The sequence below is a fragment of the Vigna radiata genome, chromosome 11 (assembly GCF_000741045.1).
Source record: "Vigna radiata var. radiata cultivar VC1973A chromosome 11, Vradiata_ver6, whole genome shotgun sequence".
Taxonomy (NCBI): Eukaryota; Viridiplantae; Streptophyta; class Magnoliopsida; order Fabales; family Fabaceae; genus Vigna; species Vigna radiata.
Window position 1 is genome coordinate 5,156,124 of NC_028361.1, and position 12,126 is coordinate 5,168,249.

The window sequence follows — 12,126 nt, forward strand, 5'->3', positions numbered from 1 at the left end:
ATTGAGTTTTTAAATGATTCACTAAATTTCTGCACCTCTTATTTATTCTTCGATGATTTTTCTAGAATGCAGAAAGTATATTCTAGAAAATCCATTCCAAACAAAATTAATGGTTTCAAAAACTTTACGGGCAAGAAAGAAAAAAATAATGTGTGTGTGATATGAAATTAATTAAATTTAAATTAACGGTTATTTAAAAGTAATAATACTAAAATAAATATTTTAATTCTTAAAAAATAATTAGTTAAAGATGAAATAAAAGAAAATATTTACATAAAAAAATATCCTTATATATTGATAAAAAATTATAATTATAGTTTAAAAACTATTAATGAAACAATAAAATTGAAAAAATATACACCTAATTCTCTTCATACAAAAATATAGATACTTATATGAAAAAGTAAGTTCTAATTAACTCTCGATTAAAAAAAAAAAAAAAACCCTTCCAATGCGTTTATAACTAAGTACTTACAAAAACCCAGCGATCTAAAATTATAATAGAATTAAATATATAGTTGGTAAATTTTAAAATTAATTGAATAAAAATGAATAATTTTTATTTAATTGTATCATATTCTTCTCAATTTAAAAGAATAAAATTATTTTAACAATTAATTAGGTTGTTTTATTAGAAAAGTGAAGACGCGGCGACCAGCAGCTGTGGTTGCCAGGTTGTCCATCGGAGAGTCAGTGTTGCAATAATACCAATCTGTTAAAATACGACAAAATTTAAATTGATAAGACTGATGAATTATGGGTTAAAAACGAAAGACACGTGTACCATCCATGTCTCCTTGTCTTGTGCGATTTTAAAATTCGTATTTAATTATTTAATTTATTAACTAATTAAATTTGGATTATGTATTAATTTGATCGGAATTTTTTAGATTTATATTAAATGAAATTTTTAAATAATTTTTTTTATTTTAAATAAATAAAATGATTATACTTTAATTGAATATATAATTTTATATAACTTATTATTAAGTTTTAAGACAATAATTTTAATTAAAAATAAAGTTTTAAATTTAAAATATATTTATAAATTTATTAATATTAAAATGTAAATTTAGTTGAACTAAACATCTATAATCTAATGATATTTATTCATTTTATTTATCCAATATTATTCACTTATTCAATACAATCCGATAGTATCTCATGAACCAATTTACAGGTCAAATATTGAATGAGACATGTTTTTATAGCTTAAAAACTGTGCGAAAATAAAATTTGGTTCAATGCGCTGTATCATCACTAACAATTTCATCAAAATGTCTTTTTTATGAACTTACGTACTTTATTCAATTTGGACTCTTGATTCATAGTCATTTCTTTAATGAATTCTAATACTGATACAAAACCATTTTCATCATAAATTTTTAAATATGTTTAAGTGATCTATAACAATATTAAATATTTTTAGATTGCATGTACATACAAAAATTCATTCCCAATATAAAATTTGATAATTCTGGAATTCAAAATTATTCATGTGATATAAGGTGCTAAATATATATATGATATTTGAATGGAAAAGTGATTTAGTGGTGAAGAAATAGAAGTAGAATACGTCAAGTGGATAGAAGAAGAGAAGTGTGGCTGTGGTTATGGTGATGAGGAGAAAGGATAAACATGAAGAAGCCAACGTGAGCAGAACAAACTGAACAACTGAAATTAATCACCGATTTGCGACGCACAGACGCCGTTTTCTTTGTCCCTTTCGTCACTCCTTTCTCGATCAGAATATGCTATTTTCTCTTTCTCAGTGATTCATTCCAAACACAAAGCTACCTTCATCTCCATCGTATTAGTCATCTTCACAGTATTATAACACATTTTTATATTTATTTTGACACGTAATACAATAATTTATAAAAAATGTAAATTTTTATAATTTTTCAAGAAAGAAAAAAATAAATAATAATAAAATTAATATTAAATAAATGTAAAAAAAATTAAATGTGTCAAATAATAATTTTCTTTTCTCATAAAAAAATATGTCTTTTCGTAACAATGGACTCATTTTTTATTTAATTCTTCTTTATTCTTATCTAATAAGCTAGGATTATCGTCCGTTAAAAGGAATGGTAAAACAAAACTAAACACCAAATTCATAAAAAAGTCTGTTAAATCATATAAGACAATAATTTTTAAATAAATATAGATATTATAATGAGTTAAAAATCTCATATCATAAACAAAAAATATTTGATGTAACTATTTAATAAAATATATATTATTTGTTTTACGGCCAACCGTCTTAATTTGTTATTAGATTTTCAATTTTAACGTGTTAGCTTATTTACCTGTAGTAAAATAAAGATTTAAAAAAAAAATTAACATGTTAGACAAAACTTAAAAAAAAAAAAAACATTAGATCAAACCCAAAAAGTAAAAGAAAAACTTATAATATTAATTTGTTAATAATAATTTGTTCATAATATCTTATTTGGATCTGTCTCATCTTGTTACGTACGTCAGTTTTAAAATCTTATATGTTGAAGTTAAACTATCTAACTACCACTATACTTTTATTCAAAACGTGGGACTTTAATTTCATACAAAATTCTAATCTGAAGGAACTTTGACAAGAGTAATCTTCAACGCAAATGTCTCATAGGACCTTCTTCTTGTAAGGTCTTATTTTATCTTGAAACGCATCTTATTTTTGTCATATAAACTTTAAAACTTTCTTACAAATTTCAATCAAATATAAAGATTTTATGCTATCTACATTAATTTTTATTGTAAACTTGCAACGTAACAATTTATTATATGACGTAACAAGATGTTTTAACAACATTTGCTTTTTTGTTATGTGTTACTGTAAATAAAATTTACAACAAATAATTTGGTATTTATTATTTTTTTTAGTAACTGATATTTTAATATTTATTTATAAACAAATTTGTATCATATTATATTTGGAAATATGATAATTTATAAAATAAAATTAAAATTAAAATTAATTTATATTTTATTAGATTAAATTTAAAAACTTAATTTATATTTAATTTAATTTATATTATATTTTATAACTATTTAAATTTAATTTTAAAAATTTATTGTTTTGTTAAAATGGGACAAGGATTATGGCATGTGCTAACTCCTTGTTCCGTGCTAACACCAATCCATGTTGAGTTTTTAAGAATATAACCAATTAATTTACCTCTTAATGATTATTAATGCAAACTTTAATCATCTGACCATAGTCATTATGACATTAATTGTGTTTTAACTATGCTCAATGGTTGTGAGTCCCAATAGTCAAGAGACACTTTCATGCACATCCACCCGTTCGGTTTTATATCCCTCTCTCCAATTGGTTAGCTCCAAATCCATAGTGATATTTATAAAATATTTTTTTCTATTGTGCGCAAGTATTCATCAGTAAATTTTAGAATGGCATAAATATTTTTTAAACAAATCCCACAAATAATAGAATGAATAATAAATATTTTTTTATTACAAATTTGATAGTAGATAGACACTTAGACGCTATATGTATTTAATCCAACAAGTTAGTTTTCCATCATGTGAATATGTTGGGTGCCTAGAGAGTCAAAGAATCTGAAGAGATCCATATATTGTCTAGTAAGAATTTTAATTTAACTTTGAGAAACATTAACTATTGACGTTATAAGTCTTTTATTGTTATTTTAGTTAAAATGGAAAGAAGGGTTGGTGAGAGGAATTGTTTTGGAAGATGAACCTAGAAGAGTTTAGAGGGTAGGTTCAACACCGCTGCTTCGAAACACCACTGCTATCTTGAACTTGGCAGGAATAATATGATACATTCATCCACTTTCATTGCCAAACTCTTCATATCCTACATTTTTGTGTACTTCTGTCACTTCACATTGCCAAAAAAGCCAATCAATGAATGTCTTGATTCAAAATATTGATGAATTCATTGTGAGTTTATATTTTTATTTCAAAATACAAATATAAAGCATCATGTCAGAAAAATGGTCAAATGTAGAAATATACCAGCGACAAAGATTCATTAATTTAATGATAAAGATTTTGAACTGAATGTGGCATTAAATTCAAAACAATGGACTCTTCGTTCTTATGCCAAATAGTAGCATATTCCAGCAACCAGGGGAATTTTTCTTTTTCGAAACAAATTCTGCTTATAGCTGAAATGGCCAAGGAAAATTGTATATTGATCACTGAACCCCGAATGCATTTTTGAAAGAGGACTTGCCCAAAAAAGTGAAGTAGAAAGGTTGGAATCAGAATTTTGAAAATTCGACAGAGAATAGTTTGGTGCACTCAAACAAAACGAAACAAAACGAAACAAAACCTGTGATGTAATATCAAATTATTAATTTTGTTTGGATATGCCTTTCGAGGAAAAAAAAAAGGTAAAAAAATTGGAAAACCAGTAAACAAAATTGTTAAGTGGGTCAATTAAAAATAAAGCCATGGCAACCAAATTTTTATCGACTAAACTTATTTAAAAACTATAAAATTATGAAAACATTCACAAAATTGTATAATTTTCAATAAATTTTGACTAATAATTGTGAGAAAGTAGCATAAATTGGACATCACATTCCAGAATATGCCGTGAATGTTCCGAATGGAAATTACTGTTCAGGGCTACAGGTCAGAGTAACTTAATTTCGGTACAGAGTTTCTTGTTTAAGATGATGAAACAAAGAAATCAGTACGGAGAACAGTACAAATAATGTCAACACTCTTTTGACATCTCTGCCCCCTTAAACTTTTTCAATCCATACAAAAGTAATAATAATATCGCTGTAAAGGAAGAAAGTACAAGAAGATTTTGAGCAACCAATGGTTAGTGTTGTCATGTGTAACATGATGACCAACATATAATCACTTAGCTTAATTATTTACAACATTATTAATTTACTAAATATATTATAAAACAGTTATGAATCGAATATATATGTATAATATATAGTGAAATTATTGTTTTCCTTTGATAAAATAAGTAGAGAAACATTGTAACATGCAAGAAATCATGCATATAGACTCACATGGAGTTCACTACCGAGAAGAAAAGAAAAGACTCACGTCACATGTAGCTCGGTTGCTAGCATCAGTTGAGAGAATATCCCACACACGTAGCAATAAATTTTTGTTTTAAGCAAATTGTGCAATGAAAACCCGATAAGGACAACATGGTCCAATCTCACAAACGTGTTTTTTCACGAATTTATTACTTTATGCAGTGTGTCTTATATTGAGGTAAATTCAGTAGCCTCTTCCTTTAAAACCACCTACGCTAAACCTCGCTCTCTCAGTGTGAGCAAAACGAGCGAAATAAAATAGAAATGCCTCCCTCGTACTGCGTGAAGGAGAGCAAACCCTGCGTCGGTTGGGTTCAGCGTTACTTGGATGATTGTCTCTGCGATCTTAAAGATGAAATCTCCTTTTCCTTGGGCTTCATCAGTCTCATATGCTGGGGAGTAGCAGAAATTCCTCAGATTATCACCAACTTTCGAGCTAAGTCTAGCCATGGTGTCTCCCTAGCCTTTCTCCTCACTTGGGTCGCTGGGTTCGTCAACTTTTCCCTCTTTCTTTTCTCTACTAATTTTAACCTAACGTTTTATTACTCCCACAATTACTCTAATTCCTTTGCTCAACCTTTTTGATGCAGTGACATATTCAATCTCGTTGGTTGTGTTCTGGAGCCTGCCACGGTACCAGACTTCTAACCATCAACATTAAAATTAAAACATTTGTTTCGTTCCATACATATGTTCTTGTTCCAGTTCTTTCATGCTTTAATGTTTTTTATATGTTTGTAGTTTATCGTGGTTGCTGACTCACTTTATTTTTTGTGTGTGTTGTGTTTTGTTTTTCCGCTTGCTTTTTTGGATGGCTGCAAAACCAGTTGCCTACTCAGTACTACACAGCTCTGGTAACTACTGCACTCTCTTCGTATTATTTATATTTTTATCAATTTCTTTTTGGTGCGTTTGGGTGTTTTAGATCTTAAAGCAATGTAGCTCTGAAACCTTTAAATTATCTTTAGCTTGGGAATTGCTTGTTTTAAAATTTTCCAGTTTCTCAAGAGTGCATTTCCAATAGTTACTCTTCTGGTAGCAAGAGTCAAGGTATTTATTTATTGTACAAAGAAACCCTTTAAAATATTATTTAATATTTGCTTTTAAATCTGCCGTTGGAAATATTGAATTAAATGTATTAAAACTGTTGTCCACAATTAAATTATTTAAGGCATTTATTAACAAGATCCTTCATAAAATTAAATTGATTTTGTATTTCAAAAGCAAGATTGCAATAACTTCATATAAAAATTTTAATCTAATGCAAGAAAATTATTTCTCAATTTTACTCAAACGTATTTCACAAACTAAGCTTAATTTGAATTTTCTACAATCAAGCATATTTAATTTTCGAAGATAACATTTTTAACTGTAACACTGGGAAACATACTATCATGAACTTTGAAAACTTTTATGTCCATTAACATAAACAAATATTTGCAAAATTAGGGTACGCCCACTTGTTACACTGTACAATAAGGCTATGACATGTCACCAGGCTGAAGGCCACCCGTTGGACACGTGTTATTGTGTTCTTTCCAGACACAAATCAACCGGAACGTTCTTTTGAAATCATATCTTCCCCTTTTCCGTCTTTTATGTGTCCTAAAAAAATTGTATATTAATATTTTCTTTATATTTTTTAAGTTGTAATTTTTATTTATAAAAAAAAAACTGTCTTAAATTGTAGAGTGAGTACATAGAAAATTAGACTTAAGTTCTTAACATCGCTTGTTTATGTGATGTGCAGCTTTACACAATCACTACGATCGTGCTAGTACTTCAAAGCCTCTATTATGACTATATCTATAAATGGAACAAGCGTCGTCGAAATATCAACATCGACGAGGTACAGTAATAATTTCAAATTTCTCATGTCTGGTTCTGCTCATCAAAATTGATATCTAACTTAAAAGAGAAAACGTATATTTCATTAATTTATTCTTTATTATTGATATTACTAATAGGCCCCGGAAGAAGAGAAAAAACCTTTGAGACCCAAACCAGGGGCACAGTCTGGGATTGCAATACCAAATGACGAACCCAAAGCAACGCCCCGACGGGAATACTACTATAGGTAAACATTGTCTTTCAATTCCCAGTTCATATGAGTACATTTTGTCAAATAATGGTTTGATTAAGAAATTATTCAACTAATTATTTGTTTTTGAGTTAATTAAACAGGTCAGCGAGATCTCTGGCTGGTAATGATACTCCACCATTTGGTACCTACTTGAGAGCTGCTAAAAGTGTCCCTTCAGCCATGGAAATGAACAATGATTCATCCTCTGATGATGAGCCACCTCCACTTTCTTCCACCAAGCCTGTAACATTGCCTAGACCCATCCCTCGATCTGTCCCTGTGAGTTTTTATCCCTGAAATTAAGGTTAACAGAATTTGTATCAATGTTTCAAAAGGTTCTTGTTTTCTTAATTTTTTTCCCAAGTGATGTACTTTTTTAAGTATAACATGATCATCAAAGTTTTGCTAGAGGCACAGTAATATGGCTTGAACTCCTTATACCTATTCACTTCCTGTGTTTCAGGCAAGCTATGGAACATTTCTAGCAGCATCTATGAACTTGCCCCGGCAGGGTAATGCTTTGAAGGAGGGATACATGAGATTAAACGGAAGAAAGCTACTCTTGCAGGTATATAGATTGGCAATGTTACTGTTTGATTAATTTATTCACACACTGGCATTACCTTGCTGCCACTTAACTTCTAGAACTCATCACAGGAGCAAAACATGCACAGTGCCTTGGGTCAATGGTTAGGATGGTTTATGGCTGTGATCTATATGGGTGGCAGGCTCCCTCAAATATGGTTGAATGTATGGCTCGGAACTTTTTCTTTTATTTCTGAATACTTTTCATTTTTTCTGCAGTCGTGTTCTTTTTTTTTTTCTTGTTAATTACTGATAAAGTTGTTGACTACGTAACCATGGCCAGATTAAACGAGGGAGTGTGGAGGTACTGTATGATCTTAATCTCCTTTTTCTTTTTCAAATTATAATACTCACATTGTATTTCCCCTGATTTATAGATGATTTCTCTCTTTATCACTTTAGGGCTTAAATCCTCTGATGTTTCTCTTTGCATTGATCGCCAATGCCACTTACGTTGGAAGGTTACTATTTCCCTCCCTTGCATATGTTTTTCAGCTTTCTATTTGAGAAAAAAAAATGAAATTAAGCAATATTCTAACTCCTCTGTTGTTCTGTCATGTGTGCAGTATTCTTGTAAGAACTACCGAATGGGAAAGCATCAGAGCTAATATGCCATGGCTGTTGGATGCCATAGGTTGCGTGGCATTGGATCTATTCGTATCCTTTATACGCAGTTTTTTCATGCAAATATTTTTTGTTAATAATAAATTGTTTCTTTTTTATTTTTCCAGAACATACTCATCAAACATATTCTCACAGGACTACAAAGTTGTTAAACCTTAACAATGACAGATAACTTTTCAGTACGCCAACTATAGATACATTCGAAAGAAAGCAAGAAGTGGTGATGCTGATTACGGAAACTACGAGGAAGCTAGCAAAAGTTTTGTGTCTTGATATGCCGGACTGTAACAAAACATGTTAATCTTCCCAAAACTGAAACCATCGTATAACACTTAAATTCCACCATAACATTTAGCTTTTAGTAAAGGCGTGATTAGAATATTGAAGTGGTCTCATTAGGAAACGTTTCTATTTTCACCTTAAAATGTGCTATGAGAAACTGTCAAAGTTATCAATATGTCTATGAATTATGAATAGTTCCCGATTCTTACACCAGCTACCAAATTTATGAACTATTAACCACCCACTATACTATATTATTCCACCTTTTGTTCACCAAATCACTGTCAACAGCTAACAAATTAAGATGGAATTGATTACTCATAACCTATCTTAAGTTTGTGAATTATGAACCGTTCAGTCACATCATAATTCATTCTTCAAACTGTTTGAATGGTAATCTCTAGTTGAAAACCTTTCTTTCATGTCGCTGTAACACAGGATAGCTCGACTGGCCAAGTGTAAAGACTAAAAAAATAAGTTGCAAATTATACATATTAAAAAGAAATTGATTTGAAAATTTAACTACCAAAACAAAGTAATTAAATCTAATTTCATCGACAAATGATGTTTCCAAACAGTTCCATTGTCTTTTTATCTGTTTCCTACTGCACATATCCAAGGAAACAAATAAACTTTTCTTTGGACTATGAATGGAGTTGTTACCATAAACCTTGATTAAGATCAAAATAGATGTTTGGGTGTTGAAGCCCAATTCTGAATTTCTGTTGAAGCCCACTTATGATTTTGTCCGACACCATGTGCTTATGGGCCTAAAGATGGAGCCCTGAAACAAGGTTGAAGGATGGCAAATAAACTTTCAACTAACTCCAAAATGAAGTTAAAGTTTATTTTGGCTGAAAGTAGAAAAAATGTTAGAAGAGTGTGTGTGAGTAAAGTTCTTGATTATCTCATATTAACAATTGATTTCTTGCAATGTTTTTATTATAGATGAAAAATAAGTTCAAACAACCATGATAGTCACAAAGACGACCTAAAATGGGTTTGGTGATGATGTTTGTGTATCTTTGATGTTGATTCAATTTTCAGGTTCCAGAGGTTGAAGTCGCTTAGAACACAATTGTTGGTTCTAGCGGTGAAAGAAACAAACAACCAAAATAGATTGTAACACCTGTCGCTGTTGCTTTTGGTGTAAAAAACAAGGAGATACGAACCACCACCCAACCCAACACATCTTCACAATGAAAAAAAAAGTAACAAAAAATTTAATGTTGTTTTTGAAGTAATCCACATTTGCTGGCGAGAAATTGAATAAACATGGTTTGCCTCATTAGTTCCAACCGAAATTTTAGGGGGTTTGTTCATCTCAATGGTACATCTCATTTTCTTTCATTTTCCGTCTCTTACTACTCATGTGCTACTTTCTCGATCCCTTTATTTCTCCATCTATATTTAATGTTCATGCTTCTCATTCATGTAAAACAGATAATTAATTTCACCATACATATAATATAAAACTTTTCATATTTAATTTACAACACCATAGTAATCCGCGTAACCCATGTTCTATGTATTGCGTAGAAATTAGATACATGCACAAGTTGACTTAAAAATTAAAATAAGCTATGCCTAAATATTTCGGTAGACTCGTTGCAATTTTTAATGTCTCAGCATCTTTCTTTTGTTTCAACATCTAGTCTTTTGCATCGTCCGGTCGCCCAAACTAGCATGCTACTTCGTCTAGGATCTAGAACAAAAAAATAAAAAAATACACCAAAAATGTGTACTCTAATAATTTCCATGGTTAAATTAAAGTAAGATAGCATATTTGAATCAAGTAGTCGGGTTGACTTAAAAAGAAAACTTTTAGTATACCATGTGGACTTATTTTGCAACACTTCTTAAATAAAAATAATAGTTAAAACGTCATTTAAAATAATCCAGGAAAGGAGTCAGAGATTGTTCTGTTTGCATTATGTCGTCTAAAATAAAAAAATAAAAAAAACATGTATTATACTCATATAGTTTAAAAAAATTATTAAGAAATAAATTTTAAGCTTACCAATTTAAAATGACTTAAAATGATTTTATGTAACAATTTAAATTACCTAATTACTTATATTTTAGAATTGTATCAACCGTTAAAGTGAATATGACGGTGAGCAATGCACATATGTATGGGCAGCATCAGTGGTTCCACGAGACACGACGCCTAACGTGGCACATCAGATGTTAGCTTTCTATTAATGTTTCTATCTGCCATTTGCGTGTTTTCCCAAAGCTTACCAAATTAATTTTACTTTTATTTCTTATTATTGAATCTTGGTGTAGTGAGTTTCTCACAGAAAAAAAAAAAAAACACGTTTTACAGATGGAAAAGTTATAATTGTTAAAGAACACATTAAATATTTTTTTATCTTTTCAATCCTGTATAAGTGAACAATTTCTTGACCTTATTTTTTGCATGCTCTTAAAGCAGCAGTAGTAAAATAAGTTTAACGATGACAATAGGATGCATTTTTTGTTTGGTTAAAGAAATGAGCAAGGGTAAACAAAATTTATATTTATTTTCCTTTTAATTTGATTTTAAACGGACTAAAAGCAAAAGATGATGAGTGGAAGTTAGACGCGTATAGAGGGTTTTTAATGAGAAATTAATGTTTACGTACATTCTGACATTGATTCCTCCGTGTGAAGATTCATAGTAGTACTTTTTTGTTTTTCCATTTAGTGAGAAAACTTGACTTTTGTTTCAATTTATTCACCTATGTACGATTTACTCATATAGGCTATTGACTATTCCATAATTATTGAATTGAAAGGAGCATGCATAACCACCACGGTGGGTAGAAACAAGTTTATAGGACTAATTAATTGATTCTCTTTATACCATGTTCTGTGTTTGGAGTTAGTTTTGTTCTAATTCAGTATTCACGTAACTTTTTTGTCAGCACACATTCATGCATGCGATTGAGTTTAGCATATGCAATCACACCTTTTATATTGTTAAATACTATTCACATAAGTGTGTTATTGTTTTCAAGTTATAATTATATTTAAGCTTAAAATGTTTGTATTTTAATCGTGAAATGTAGGATTTTATTATTAAAATAAAATAATGTTTATTTTTACTCTCTTTGTTTTTGGTGAAAGGGAGGGGGTGGTTTTTATTTATTAATTGTTAAATCTAAGTGCGTGAAACTTTATGATTGACTAAACAGTGAGTGATTACTTATTTGTAGCAGCAAATGACTCCAATTTAGTATCATATTTGGGACGTATGTGTTAAAAAATTTGCACCACCAAAAAGGAGATAGAAGGTAGTCAAAACCTTGAAAAGCAATGTTTGGCTTTGGGCAGACAATAGAAGAGAAAAGAGCGATGATTCAGTTGGAGAAGAAAAATATCCAAAATACAACGCACGATCATTTTCAGATCCAACCCGACCTTACCGACACAAAACATCCTTTTCAATTTTCCTCTCACACAGGCAACCACTGTTCAAGTTGGTTAAGGAGTCTCATGATTATTTCACACACGTAA

At 30.0% G+C, this 12,126-nt stretch overlaps 1 protein-coding gene across 2 annotated transcripts; it reads left to right on the top strand.

The window, feature by feature from the left end:
- The first annotated feature begins 5,241 nt into the window (after positions 1–5,241).
- Positions 5,242–8,833, top strand: LOC106777345 (seven transmembrane protein 1). Of its 2 annotated transcripts, none has more exons than XM_022775844.1 (12): positions 5,242–5,539; positions 5,642–5,684; positions 5,879–5,905; positions 6,802–6,900; positions 7,019–7,128; positions 7,236–7,413; positions 7,598–7,702; positions 7,780–7,884; positions 8,003–8,023; positions 8,122–8,180; positions 8,286–8,376; positions 8,512–8,833. In XM_022775844.1, the coding sequence occupies exons 1-12, from the start codon at positions 5,316–5,318 to the stop codon at positions 8,614–8,616; spliced, it is 1,167 nt and encodes a 388-aa protein (XP_022631565.1). In that variant the 5' UTR covers positions 5,242–5,315; the 3' UTR covers positions 8,617–8,833. The 2 variants fall into 2 exon arrangements, with proteins under 2 accessions (XP_022631565.1, XP_014520409.1); XM_014664923.2 differs by having other exon boundaries at positions 5,243–5,539; positions 7,792–7,884.
- Positions 8,834–12,126: the final 3,293 nt, after the last annotated feature.

Excerpts from the sequence above, each read along its gene's own strand:
- LOC106777345 (XM_022775844.1), top strand. The coding sequence starts at position 5,316 with ATGCCTCCCTCGTACTGCGTGAAGGAGAGCAAACCCTGCGTCGGTTGG. Across the intron at positions 5,540-5,641 it reads CTCCTCACTTGGGTCGCTGG|TGACATATTCAATCTCGTTG; the intron begins GTTCGTCAACTT and ends TTTTTGATGCAG. Across the intron at positions 6,901-7,018 it reads GAAATATCAACATCGACGAG|GCCCCGGAAGAAGAGAAAAA; the intron begins GTACAGTAATAA and ends TATTACTAATAG.